This window comes from Dipteris shenzhenensis, chromosome 7 (genome assembly GCF_047967505.1).
Source record: "Dipteris shenzhenensis isolate YYH24624 ecotype China chromosome 7, Dip_SZ_1.0, whole genome shotgun sequence".
Taxonomy (NCBI): Eukaryota; Viridiplantae; Streptophyta; class Polypodiopsida; order Gleicheniales; family Dipteridaceae; genus Dipteris; species Dipteris shenzhenensis.
The window spans coordinates 17284575-17299199 of record NC_141602.1 but is presented as its reverse complement, the minus strand read 5'-3'; the positions used below and the strand labels follow the sequence as shown (position 1 = coordinate 17299199).

The following is a 14625-nucleotide window of genomic DNA, read 5'->3' as shown; positions in this document are numbered from 1 at the left end:
CATGCTTAGAGGTGTGTCTTCCAACACAATCTTGTTTGCTGCAATAAAGCTACTCCGTGTTTTTTACCATACTGAGACCTCTTGTGCCTACCCATAATATGCATTTAACAGACTTGCATGTCCCTATTAAAACATAACAAAACCGAAGATTAAGCAAAAGCCCAAAACTCAACCACCTGTAGACATCTGCGTTACACTATAATAACTGCCCCTGAGTAAGACCCCTTCGTCTAGCTGCAGCAATATGATTCAATATGATTCATGGAGGATATCCGTCAAACCAAGTAATAAGAGCCGTATTGAGCTAAGCGAGCACACTACTACCAGATGGGAAAAAGCTCGAACTCATCCTGTGAATGCAAAATGAACTTCTAACCTCAAGATAGTCGTGCACAAGGTAAACCCCCTAAACTCTCTCACACCCCACAGGGACTAGCTCCTATGACATCACCACCATCATCATCAGCACCCAATACTCGTAGACTCTACACGCATTCTCTCACATGCACACATGCCAACAACCCATACAGACATAAGCTTCCATTTACATAACAATAATCTTTGTACTGGTTTCTGTCAGAACTACGGACAGACTACGTCTAGAAGGAAAGTAGCACTAAGGAGACTTAAGTAAAAAATCTAGTACACGTTCGCTTCACATCCAGCTGCAATGTTTCCCAAACCACATGCACAACTTCAAACTCAAACAACGTGCAAGTATGGCAACCCAATAACCCAAGAGCTATATAAGTCAAGCCCATCCACTCCCAAAAGCTTCATTGCCACAGGCATGATACAACCACAACAGTGGACCAACATTTAAAAACAAGGACCATGACTAGTCCAATCCAGCTGTTCATCACAGGAATGAATACATGCATGCATACATGCTTTTTCAGAACACGTCAAAGGCCAGACAAATAAATGCACCACACCACTAAACCAGTCAATGGTAGATAATCATCTCTCTAAAAATGTCTCAGTGCTTGCAACAAAAGGAATACCTGTGTAGCAATATGCGAAGACCAGAGGAGTAATCATATATATACCTTCAGGAGACTAGAATATATCCAATCTTACAAACTGTAATTGCTTAAAGACCAAGCGAAAGAACAAAGGAAAGAAGGGAGTTTGTAAATGAATTTAGACAAAATTATGAGTAAATGAGAGAAAAAAATTAAAATAAAATATGAAGTAAAAAGAAAAATAAAACAATAACTTAGTTAGCAAAGCTACCCAATCATAAGCTGTCATTTGGGTTTCAAAAGATTCCGGAATCTCTTGGGTAAACCCAATGCTTACTAAGCTTTGAAATCCCAACCAAACAACAAAAACTCTGATAGCAAAAAGGAAGAAACAAAATGAACAATAAAAATAACAAATGCGAAGAGAGAGAGAGAGAGAGAGGGTTAAATTTCCACCACAACACAACCTAACCCCAAAAGAAGAAGAAGAAGAACAAGAAGCAACAGAAAGAAACAACTACTACAAAACTAACACAAGGGAACAAAGATAAGCCAACATACATATAAGCAAACAATCGCAACACCAACGCAAACACAAGGAAACAATTATTATCATTGCTTTTTAATTAGTTCATTTATACACCTAGATGAATCCAGGAACATTCCCAAACTCATCCTCTAAAAACACATTATTTTTTAATTAGTTCATTCTTTATTTGTTTATTTTAAATTTAAAAAGATAATAAATGATAAAATATGGGAGTGAAAGGAAAAACACAATAAACAAATTTACACACACACACACACATATAGATAAATATAGCAAAACTAGATTAAACCAAACAGGTACCTAAGAGTAAATGAACTCCAAAAATCTAACATACCTAAGAGGACTAATCACAGTCTGCAGATAACGTGTGATGCCACAACATTAGACTGCAAATGTGTACCAAACTAGATTGCATGCATTAGGAGGATGATATATTGGGCAAATAAACATCGTCGTGCAATTTTTTACCCCAATTAAAGCTGTTTTCACATTTGAGCTGTAATCGAGTTTCAACACATCAAAACTCTGCAGCTCTTGATGTCATGCATAGCAGCTGTGCTCCGTCTAGTAGCATCGACAGACACACACCAGCTATGCACCAGGCATATCCAGGTGTAATATTCCTGGTGAACACCTAAAGGTGCTTTAAAAACATGCAGTAGGAGGTACAGGTTGTAATTCAGAACACACTATAAAAATTCCTGTTGAAGTCACGAAGATCATAAAACAAAGCAGCAAACTCAAACAACCCTAATAAGATCCCTTTAGACCTGAGACAGGGATGAAACACTTATAGCATCTGATTGCAGTAACACAAACACCACAGCTCACTAAATGAGGATAACCATGCAAATAGTGGCAACAAGATTAAACTATTTTGCCACATGTTGCCTCCTGATCTCTACTCAGGAAAAATTAAAACCACTTTATCCCTAGGTTAGCATAGTCAACCATCCTAATCGAAAATATTACAAGCTCAAATCAAAATGTAACACCTCCAAAATCCACGTTACTTTCATGATGAAACTAGTGTTGAAGTGACACTAATCTCTTCCTGTACAGAAGCTCTTCCATTCAAGGGAGTATCCATGCACAGATTCTTCTGAGAGTGCATGATGTATGGACATTCCTCCTCCCTCCTCTAAGACACCGTAGTTCCTGATCATTCTAAGGAAAAGACTTCCTATTCGAAACCGAATTTCGGAGTGAGGAAGCAAGGAAATTCCACATTTCCAAATGAGTTCACATCATACGTTTACCATTAGCGGTCCCCACACGTACATTCTCCATCCTCAAAACGATGAACAGTGTATGTATCTCTGATTATAATCTCTCTCCTCTCAAGTTTGGATATAAGTCTACTCGCAGTGTGGCAGTCAGCACACACTCGAAGATTCTTAGTGACTCGAACAGTTGCACCTTGTGGAGTGCTTACAAGCCCAAATGCTATGGCCAATTTCTCACAATGTCCAAGCAAGGCATCTTCCTTATCCCTACTTGACATGGGCTTCAACACCAAGTCCAGCCGAGGAACATATCCTTCTTTCTTCATCTGTATCCTTAAGCTCTTCAACTTGGCATAGATCTTATCAGTTAGATCATGACTTTTATCTCCAGGAGTAAATTCATGCACCTTCATATCAACCTCTATCCACGCCCTTCCAGGCTTCTTCCAAGCACCAGCAAATCTTCTACGCGTTTGTATTTTCTCTACATTGTCCTGCATTTTAACCGCAGCATAGATATTTGACATAAATATATAGCTGGCAGAATTGTTAGGATCTAACAGTCGCACTTGATCAAAGCATCGTTTTCCTAACTCCAGTTTGCTATATGTCCTGCAGGCAGTGAGCAATGACATCCACCCAGAAAGACTTGGCAAGATCGGCATCGTTTCTAGAGCTTCTTCAGCCTCATTCATCTGCCCTGCACGACCAAGAAGGTCTACTATGTAGTTGTAATGCTCGGTTATAGGAATTAAGCCATGCTCTTCTCTCATTTGTTTAAAGTAGCCTTGCCCTTCTACCACTTTCCCTGCATCACTGCAGGCTTTGAGGATGCTGGTATACATTATGCTGTCTGGTTTCAGACCTTGTTTTTGCATGTCATCAAAAAGTTGCAGAGCCAAGCTGCTATTGCCATGGTGGGCGTATCCTGCAATCATTGCACCCCATGACACCGCAGTCGGATTTTGTACAATGTCAAACACTTTACGTGCCTCCTCCATACTGCCACATTTAGCATACATATCAACCATAGCGTTTCCAACAGCAGTATCCGATTGAAGCCTGCTTCTCATAATCTCAGCATGAACCAACTTGCCCTGCCCTAGGGCTCCTATGCTACCACAAGCTTTCAAGATGCACAGAAACGTTGCTTTATCAGGCTGCATGCCTTCTTGTTGCATTTTCTGATAATGTTCAATCGCAGCATGTCCTTGCCCTTGCTGGACATATCCCCCAATCATTGCATTCCACAACAGCACATTTTGACCTTTTAGTTCATTAAACACTTTGCATGCCTCCTCCAGGCTTCCAATTTGAGCATACATGTCAATAAGAGCAGCCCCAACTATGCTGTCTGATTCGAGCCCATGTCTTTTTACTTGTTCATGTATCAACTTGCCCTTCCCTATATCTCCTATACTAGCACATGCTTTCAAAATAGATGAAAACGTCACATTATCTGGCTCAATGCCTTCATGTTGCATTTGCTCAAACAGTTCAAGGGCAGAAAGACCACCTCCGTGCCGAGCATAGCCTGCAATCATCGCATCCCAACTCACTGCATCCCGATATGACAAGTTGTCAAATATATCACGTGCCTTGTCCAAACTTCCGCATTTGGCATACATGTCAATAAGCGTGTTGTCAAGTACTACATCTGATTTAAGTCCACTTTGAATAATCTGGTCGTGTATAAGTTTGCCCTGTGCTATGTCTCCTGCAGTACCGCAAGCTTTCAAGATGCAGGAGAAAATAGATTTGTTTGGCTCTATACCGTCCTGCTGCATACTGTGATATAATTCAAGAGCCTTTGCCGCTTGTCCATTCGTGACATGGGCTGAAATGATTGCGTGCCATGTATGAATACTTGGATTAGCAATCTTGCAAAACACAACGTTTGCTTCTTGCAAGCTTCCACACGATGCAAACAAGCGGATAAGGTAATCCCCCAAAGCAGCCACTGAGTCCAGTCCATCGCTGACCATGATGGAATGCAATCGCCTGCCAGCTGTTAAATCTCTCTGTTTGATGCACGCCTGCAGAAGACGATGGATGATCTCGTGCGATATAGGCGTCCCTTGCTTATTCAAACGTTCTAAGGTCTCCAGAGCCTTGTCCAGCTGTTCCACCATGAAATCTCCAAGAGAATCAAGGGTTGCTGCTACCCTGGCGATTCAAGCAATGGCAAAGCGGCATCAGATCCTATACTGCAGTACTCGTTTGCAGTACAATACCTACAATATCGTTCAGAAAGCGCACAAATACCTGCGGTTCTCGTTTGCGGGAACGTGAAGCGCCGCATTGGGGTCGACGTGGGCAGTACGACCGAACAAGTCGTGGGGCTGCCGCCAATCAGGAGCAAGCGGCACGCTACGATGGGGAAGGTCATCGACGCAGAGCAAATCACGTTCACTTTTGGTAGAGGCAGAGGCGCGGAAAGCAGCAGAGGGAGGAGGAAGGGGCAATTCGAGCAAGCTAAGGGGGGCATCGACGCCGGGGCTGAGCTTCCAGGGGCGGTAGAGGCCACAGGAGGGCGATGGGAAGGACGCCATAGCCAGTGCAACTTGCATAGCTTGCTAGCAAGCTTGTGATGAAGAGATTATCTCTTTCTTCCAAAGTGTGAGGATCTTTTTGTTGTGAATCTCTCTTTTCTAGAATTAACACAAACTCTTACCAAATTCAACTCCTTGGGTTTAACCTCTTCCTCTTTATAACATGCCGGTTTGACCACATGAGTTTTTCTCGTTCCAGACCCATGTATCAATGTTTGACCCCCCAAGGACAGCTCAATATTCTATCTTCGTCACCCCGTATCGAAACGCCGTCCGCACTCTCAATTTCAGTACAACTCACACAAAAAAAAGTTGTTTCAACTCTCGAGTTGCCAATAGAGTTTAGACTAAGCGGCTAAAACTCGCGGGTGTGTATGTACCGGCCTGGAGTTCAAGCCCTATTGGCACTTCCTCTTCATACAACGCAAACAAAAAAAAAACTCCTTCGCATGTTTTCAACACATGTAAACCCCTCTATTATGGGTGGATACACATTGCCCAGGGGTGGGCAATGTGTGGTTAGGAAGGATTCACAAATGTCCGAATGTTGTGTGTGCAATTTTTGAAGTGTAGGCACTATTTGCTTCACAGATGTTCAGACATGTTTAAAATGAATAAAATCTTACCAGTCCTCGATTCCAGCCCACTTTTCCAGATGTCCAAACCTTGGTGGCTATTCTAGGCTGCCTGAGTTTAGTCCCCTATGGAGAACTAATTCCTCTTGGATGACCAATGAAAGAGTAACGTGTGGACAAACGCCCATGTTTCTACAAACATCTAGATGTTTGTGAATCCCAGGCCATAGTGCCCATGTGTAGATACAAAAAAATAAACAAAGAGAATAATTGTAATGAACAAAAGAAGATAACCCAAGAAACGAGCCTTCCCATGGACAACACAAGGGTTCAAAACCCAGTGTAAGCATCATTTTTGGATGGGCGAGGCGGGTTGAGGTTGCCCATGTTGATGGGTGCTCCCCTTTTTATGCAGCTAATGTAAAGATGCTCAGTGGTGGCCACGTCAAGGCACGCCTCTTGTTTGTAAAGGCCCTAAAATGTACTCCTTCAAGAAGCCCCCCACCCTCAATTATCGAGAAGGTGCTCATGAACCTTGTCGATCAGGACTGTGCCCTCCTTTAGGGGTCACAATACTAGGGCAACGCATTCTTATCCATTGGTATAGAGAAAGCAAAGACGATGTTGGATGTGCACTCATTGCCAATGCTCTTTGTGAGATAAACCTCAAGCTTTCTAGTATGAAATTTCCTTGCAACACCTTGCAAACATATTTATTAGTTCTTGTACCTTTTTTCAAGAAATCCATCATTTTGGAAACTTATTAAAAAGCATGGTTTGTGTTACTTTTTATACTTGCCCACATGGTCAATTAGCATTTCTTACACAATGAATTCATGAATTGAACCTTTATATGATGGACGAATTCCCAACAAGAATTGAGAATCCAAACTATAAATGACATTATGCAATAATTAATAACCATTTGTCTTTGCAATCGTATTTTGTACATGTCATTATTTGATTATGTATATATAAGCACATGAACTTCATCGAACACATGGCATCCATACTCAGCCTTTATATGATGGATGAATTACCAACAAGAATCGAGAATTCAAACTAAAAATGACATTTTGAAATAATTAATAACCATTTGTCTTTGCAATCGTATGTTGTACATTCCATTCTCTGATTGTGTATTTATAGGCATGTGAACTTCATAGAACACATGGCATTTGTACTTAACCTTGTGACATTTGTAATGATCTTTTTAATGATAACAATGCTAGGAATACCATATTGTATTAGCAGCTCTAGCAACCAATCATTCACAGGGGCATTCCCGTGCATTAGCTTGCATTTGTTGCTAGGTAGTGCACATCATGTAGTAGTAAATCCTCTTGCATAGAGCAATTCTCAGCAATATCTTGAGTTCTTTTTGTACTATGCTTTGTGTAGTCCAGTATAGGGTTCTTGCTATTACCAACTTAAGTTGATGTAAATATATTTTGTGATTTATTTTTGAATGAGTTTTTATTTTGTATGACATCCCAAAAAAATCACAATGTATATTGCTTACTTTTTTTAAGATCAAGTAACAACCTTCTTTTATCACTAGCAGAATCATTATTATGTAGTGAGTCATGGCAAGAATTTATATAGCTACCATGACCATGACATATTGCACCTTAAAAATACATTGTGTGAGTTAAATTACGCTCTAGACTTTAAGTACTCAAGTTCTGGACTTTAATTACTCAAGTGCGTAAGGATAGTCTTGATGTAGAGCATACGAATAATAAGTAGCATGGGATGCAATTTCCACATTACTATAAGCCCTTTGTCCTAAATGTGTACTACCACAAACAAAAGCAACTATCTAGTAGAGGATGGAGGATTTGTAAGTTGAGAGGGAGGCAAGTTTAAGGAGGAGTTGTTGTGCTAAAACTAAGGCACACTTGCATGGTCCATAGCATAACCACACCACTAGGGCCAATAATATCTCTCTTTAGGAGCAACAATGATTGGACATGGATTTTTAATACATGTACGATGGTATGGAGACGTTATTCACCCATGGCAAAGAGTTTATTTACAATTACCTAAAGAGTCCTTTTCCCACTAGTAGTTAGGTTAAGTTAGTGAGTTTAACATAACTAGTTTTGTTAAGTTAGAGTTAAACTTAAAATGGAATTACATTCCCATTGGTAACCCATTATGTTATGCACTAAGTGGTTTTAAATAAAACGTTCGGGGTAGAGGGGTCCTTTGGAGAGGGCACGATGGCAGCACGAAGGGATTCTTGTGCCGCCTGAGCCACCAACCACCGTTCTTTGTGAGCTTTCCTATACTTTGGGTCCTCTGCCTTCGCAATCTACATAACTTCTCTTAGGGCTTTGTCCCACCGCCTCACTGGGTCAACTAGATTTGCCGCAATCTCCTTCTAGCCCTCCGAATCAGATAGCAGAAGCCTCTGTTGGACAGCAGCTTCTTATTAAATGCAAAAGGGATATTGCGGGGGAGATCGATGGAGACTGGAATTGCAAACTTCCAAGTGACCGGAATGTGATAGAAGAGCGTCGTTCCTATTACTCCACCCTCCATGGAGCCTCTCATCCACCACCCCTTTGTTGGTCAATAATGAGCCATGCAAGAAGCGGAGCTACATGAAGCTGAGGTGGCGAGAACCAGGAGATGGCAGACCTGGCTGGCAGTTGGAGACTACACCTTGAAGGCCTTTTTTTGGGCAATTAAGAGAAACCGCCAGAGGGATCTAACTGATCATGTGCAGGACTATCAGGGCAACATAGTAAATGAGATCTAGCACATTGCCATCGTGTTCCAAAAGGAGTTAAGCTCTACTGTGGGGAAAGAGACGGTCCAAGGCAAAGATTGGCACTCCAACATTAATTGCACGCTGGAGGGCCTGCTGACCCCGAGGGTCTCAAAGTATCACCTATTGAGATATTGAGCTCCACTCGTGATATGCCAGGGTGACCGTTGTGCATTTATGTCACCGACTTGTTAGCTATAGATGTAGTTGGTACACCGCCCATGAATAATAGCTGGATGACAACTATCTTTATGTACTCTAGTTAGTGGCTCAGTTAGTATGCCACCTAGGTTAGCTGAGTTTGGTTTGAGACCCACATATAGGGTTCACCTATTCCTTTTGTACTTAGAGTTCTTTTCGCTTTCACAACTAAGAAGAGGAAAACTATTTTCAGCCTCCACCTTTGTGTGTATTCCCCCATTGTGTATGTGAGAAAGCTACAAGTGAGACTCCTTACTTCTCTCCCACTCTCTTCACATGGTATCAGAACTCGGTTCATGGTAAGGAGCTCAAGAAAGCAAACCAAGTTCACGGTGTCTTGGTAAGAGGATCAGTGTTACTTTCCTTTTTCGAGTTTCAGAGCAAATCTCTGCAGGTGGCACAGCCGGAAAGTGCAAGAGTGCACTGTCTCAGATTGGGACACCCTTTGCGGTGTGGCGAGAGGGCAGTATATGCTGCGGACGATAGGCAAAGCCCTTGGTGACATTATTTTTTTGATTAGAGGCCATTTTGGGGTGCGTTTTGGTGGCGGAAGTTTTTCGCAGGCACTTAGAAAAGTGCCCTGTTTTTTGCTGTGTGCGACCACTGTTCCGCAGGTCGGTGAAAAGTTGCCGCAAAAATTGCATCATATGCCTGTGCGTAGAGATATTGGGAGTGACAAAATCATTCTTATTGCCTGTTGATGCAAAATCGTCACTAGGAAGTGACTGTGTGGTCAAATACCACTTTCGTCAGTTTTGCAGATTTGCCCTTGTGAGGCAAAAGTTGTGTTTTTTGCAATGACAGAATATTTTTGCAGTGTTATGTAATGGCGTCTGATGCTCTTTCACAGATAGTCGCTAAAAAGCTTGACAATAACAACTTCCAAGCATGGAAGTTTAAAATGACAAATTTCCTTAAGGGGAAAGGCTATTGGGAGTTCATTGCTAGAGCTGAACAAGAACCAGTTATTCCTAATGTTCCCAATCAATAGGAGTTGCAGGCATTGAAAGGCTAGCATGAGAGAGCCAGAAAAGTTATGTACTGGCTATCTATCAATATTTCAAATTCTATGATTGTGCATATTCAGGATGCAAGCACGCCAAAGGAGGCGTGGGATACTTTGACAAAAATGTATAGCACAAATACGCAAGCCAGGAAAATGCAGCTCAAGCAGGAGTTGCATAATGTGTAAAGAGAAAAAATGAGCATCAATGACTACCACATGAAGGTGAAGAAGATTGCAGATGCACTTGCTTCTATTGGGTCTCCAGTGGAAGATGATGATTTAGTTTCTGTGACCTTGAATGGTCTAGGAAAGGATTATGCACAATCCCGTACATCCATTGCTGTCCATGAGAATTTTCTTAATTTTGAGGAGTTGATTGCTCTTCTAATTTCTGAAGAGCAGAGAAATGGTGGTGCATTTTCTTCAAGAGGAACTTCAAAAGAAACTATCTTCTACTCAAATGCTGGAAGAGGTAAAGGCAAAGGTAGAGCAGGCCGATCTGGAGGCCATGGCAGAAATCAGAATATGCAGCAAATTCAAGAAAACTAGTCCTATGGAGGAGGACGTGGTAACTTTAGAGGCAAGAGAAGCCAAAGAGGTCGTGGTGGATGGCAAAGAGGCCAAAATGCAAACAACAATGTTGAATGCTACTACTGTGGTAAAATGGGTCATATGGTTAAAGACTGCTATAAAAAGCAAAATGACATCATGACTGGAAAATTGCAGCAAGGCACTTATGCATCCTCTAGTAGACAGGGTGATGACAGAAATGAGCATTTGTTTATGGTGCAGCACATGACCAATTCTATGACAAGTGCAGAAGAAAGCAATGATGTGTGGTGTGCTGACTCAAGTGTGTCAAACCACATGACAGGTCATGTAGAATGGATGCAGGATGTAAGGAAAATGGAAAGACCAGGATTTGTGGAGACTAGTGATGATACTGCACATCCTATTGTGCAGATTGGTAAAATTCCTTTGTCTATGCAGGATGGGAAAAAGAAATACATGTTTGACGTATTTCATGTCCCGAATATCACCAAGAACCTGGTTTCTATTGGTCAAATGGTTGAGCAGGGCTTGCAGGTCAGATTTAATCCTCATGGATGCTTTGTTGAGGATATGAAAAACAAAGGTCGCTTGATAGCAAAAGGGAAGAAGAAGGGCAGGATGTTTACATTGGATGCGGACATGCCTAAATTGAGTGCAGCAATGTTTGCACATGGGACCGGTGTAGTTGTAGATATTGATATATGGCATAAACGCATTGGTCATATTAATGTACAGCGACTTAAATTAATGCAGGCCCAAAATATTGTTTAAGTTCAAGGTTGTAGAAATGCATAAGGTATGTGAAGCCTGTCAATTTGAAAAACAGGCAAGGAAACCATTTCCTAGACATGTTCAAGAGAGTAGAGGCCATTGGAATTAATCCACTCTGATGTGTGGACTACTAAAGCTGCATCTATTGAAGGCTGTCATTATTTTGTCACTTTTATTGATGACTACAGCAGAAAAGTTTGGGTGTATTTTATGAAAAAGAAAAGTGAAGTGTTTGGGCATTTCAAAGCTTTTAAAGCTATGGTTGAGAAAGAAACAGGCCTGCAAATAAAATGCCTAAGGTCAGATTGAGGGGGAGAGTACCTCTCAAATGAGTTTGCAAGGTTCTTGCAGGAGCATGGCATAAAGCAACAATATTCATGTAATCATACCGCACAGCAAAATGGACTTATAGAAAGGAAAAACAGGCATATTGGACAACTATCTTGTGCCATGCTCAACGAAAAAGACTTGCCATATTATTATTGGACTGAAGCAGTTGCTACAGCAGTCTACATAATGAACAGGACTCCCATTGCAGCAATACATGGCATGACGCCAGAGGAGAGGTATACTGGTAGGAAACCAGATATTTCTCATTTGAAAGTTTTTGGTTGCAGTGCCTATGTTCATGTGCTAGATGAGTTGAGATCCAAGAGCTAAGAAGTGCATCTTTATTGGTTATTCTCTGCAGCAGAAAGGGTATAGATGCTATAACCCTTTTACTCGTAAGTTTACAGTAAGTAGAGATGTTATTTTTTATGAGATGAGCAACTGGTATAAACCAGTAACTGTGATTGATGATGTAGATGCACAAAATGATAATGCTACATAGAATTCACAGCAGCAATCACAAAATATTAGTGGACCTGTAGTGTCCTCTAGCAGTGGTTCACATACTTCACCATGGACAGGCGGATTGAGATCAAGCGGATCTCCTCAAAGCAATGCAGATAGTGGTATGCAAGTATCACAAAAAGGAAAAGAGAAAGTAGATCAGCCCATGTTTGATGTGAATGCAGGTCACTCTTATGTGGATGGTGAATCCAATGGCGCAGACCGGAGCCTTGATGATGAGTTGGGTATTCCTTCTATTGTTACACCTGGAGTAAGGAAGACAAGGGGTGTTTTGAGAGCACCTGGTAGTAAGCATCATGTGGATAGGCTGAAATATGATGGATTTACAGCCATTCACTATGCCTATATGGTCAAAGTGATACATTAACCAGAACCCACTTCTTTTAAGCAAGCCATGGGAAAAGAAAAATGGGAGAAAGCCATGGATGAAGAAATGGATGCCTTGGAAGAAAATGCTACATGGGAATTGGTGCCTTTGCCTAAAGACAAGAAATGCAATTGGTTGCAAGTTAGTTTATAAGGTGAAGCACAATGCAAATGGTTCTGTGAATAGATACAAGGCAAGATTAGTTGTCAAGGGGTATGCACAGACATATGGCATTGATTACGAAGAAACATTCAGTCTGGTTGCAAGGATGGCAACCCTAAGAGCAGTCATTGCTATGGCTGCATCAAAGGGATGGTCTTTACATCAGATGATGTAAAGAATGCCTTTTTGCATGGTGATTTGCAAGAAGAGGTCTATATGGAGCAGCCACCAGGTTATGTGCATGCTGTTCATCCTGAGTTTGTTTGCATGTTAAAGAAAGCCTTGTATGGCTTGAAGCAAGCACCCAAAGCATGGCCTGACAAGATAGGATAGTATCTTGTCACTATTGGCTTTCAGATTTCCAAGGCAGATTTCTCACTTTATGTGAGAAAAACAGAGAGAAAAACAGAGAAAGGCATTATGCTGCTTGTCATTTATGTTGATGATTTGATCATCACAGGTGATAGTGATGAAGATATCCTTTATGTGAAAATGTTATTGAAGGAGAAGTTTGAGATGAAGGATTTGGGAGAGCTGCGTTACTTCTTGGGCATTGAGGTGATTAGATCCACAAGTGGGATATGGCTCTTGCAGAGGCAGTATGGATTGGACATGTTGTCCAAATATGGGATGACAGGCTGTAAGCCTATTTCAATTCCTTTGGAGCAGAATGTGAAGTTGAGCGCAGATGCAGGTGAGCTTCTGGAAGACCCTACTATGTACAGATGCATAGTAGGAAGTTTGATTTATATGACTATTACCAGGCCAGATTTGAGCTATGTTGTTGGGTTGGTAAGTCAGTTTATGCAGGCTCCAAGGAAACCGCATTTCGATGCGGCTAGATGGATACTGAGGTATGTGAAGTCCACATTGCAGTATGGACTATTTTATGAGACTGGGGTTCAAATACAGTTGCATGGATATACTGATGCTGATTGGGCTAGTAGTATTTCTGATAGACGATCTACCAGTGGATATGTGTTCTCTTTTAGGAGTGTTGCAGTCACTTGGAGTAGTAAGAAACAGCCTACAGTTGCCTTGTTGAGCACAGAGGCTGAGTACAGGGGTGCAGCAATGGTTGCATGTGAGGTAGCTTGGTTGCGTAACATGCGTTACAACATGAGCAATATACACTTGGCAAATAACCTAGTCTATCATGCTAGAGCAAAGCACATTGAGGTGCATTATCACTATGTGCGAGAGAAGGTTCTAGTAGGTTTTATTGATCTAGTTTATGTTAGCACAGAGGATTAGGTAGCTGACATATTCATGAAGGCATTGGGCACAGAGCAAGTTCAGAGACCTGCTTGGTGTGCAAGAATTGGGATTGAGCTCGAGGGGGAGTGTTGAGATATCGAGCTCCACTCGTGATATGCTAGGGTGACCATTGTGCATTTATGTCACCGACTTGTTAGCTACAGATGCGGTTGGTACACCACCCATGAATAATAGTTAGATGACAGCTATCTTTATGTACTCTAGTTAGTGGCTCAGTTAGTATGCCACCTAGGTTAGCTGAGTTTGGTTTGAGACCCACATATAGGGTTCACCTATTCCTTTTGTACTTAGAGAGAGTTCGTTTGGGTTTCACAACTAAGAAGAGGAAAGCTGTTTTCAGCCTCCACCTTTGTGTGTATTCCCCCATTGTGTATGTGAGAAAGCTGCAAGTGAGACTCCTTCCTTCTCTCCCACTCTCTTCACATCACCAAAGGCGGCTGGCCTAGCCCTATTCGCTATAGGAGTTGGTAAAAGCTCTGACTTCTCTGGTCGACAAGAAAGCTCCGAGCCTAGACGGCCTAAATGCAAAATTCTTCAAAGCTTTTTGGGATGTGATTGGACAGGACCTGGTTGACATGGGAAATGCAGCGACGGCCCGTGGCTCCCTCTCAAAGGATGTCAAACTTCAAGCTCATGAAACTCATCCTCAAGAGGTAGAGCAAGCTTAAGGTTAGGGATTGGAGGCCCTTAACGATGCTAAACACCTCCTATAAGGCGATTGCCAAGGCCCTGGCCATCAGAATCCGCAAAATCTACCGATTTGTTGTCGAACGAGGAGCAAAATAGGTT

At 41.7% G+C, this 14625-nt stretch overlaps 1 protein-coding gene across 1 annotated transcript; it reads right to left on the bottom strand.

Annotated features, from left to right (window-relative positions):
• Positions 1–2425: 2425 nt before the first annotated feature.
• Positions 2426–5369, bottom strand: LOC147900020 (pentatricopeptide repeat-containing protein At3g12770-like). Its single transcript, XM_087377044.1, has 2 exons — positions 5007–5369; positions 2426–4907 (listed from the first exon to the last, which is right to left on the bottom strand). The coding sequence occupies exons 1-2, from the start codon at positions 5309–5311 to the stop codon at positions 2777–2779; spliced, it is 2436 nt and encodes an 811-aa protein (XP_087233170.1). The 5' UTR covers positions 5312–5369; the 3' UTR covers positions 2426–2776.
• Between the last annotated feature and the right edge of the window lie 9256 nt (positions 5370–14625).

Coding starts and splice junctions, on each gene's coding strand:
- LOC147900020 (XM_087377044.1), bottom strand. CDS start 5,311: ATGCAAGTTGCACTGGCTATGGCGTCCTTCCCATCGCCCTCCTGTGGC. Junction 4,908..5,006: donor CCCGCAAACGAGAACCGCAG/GTATTTGTGCGC, acceptor TTGAATCGCCAG/GGTAGCAGCAACCCTTGATT.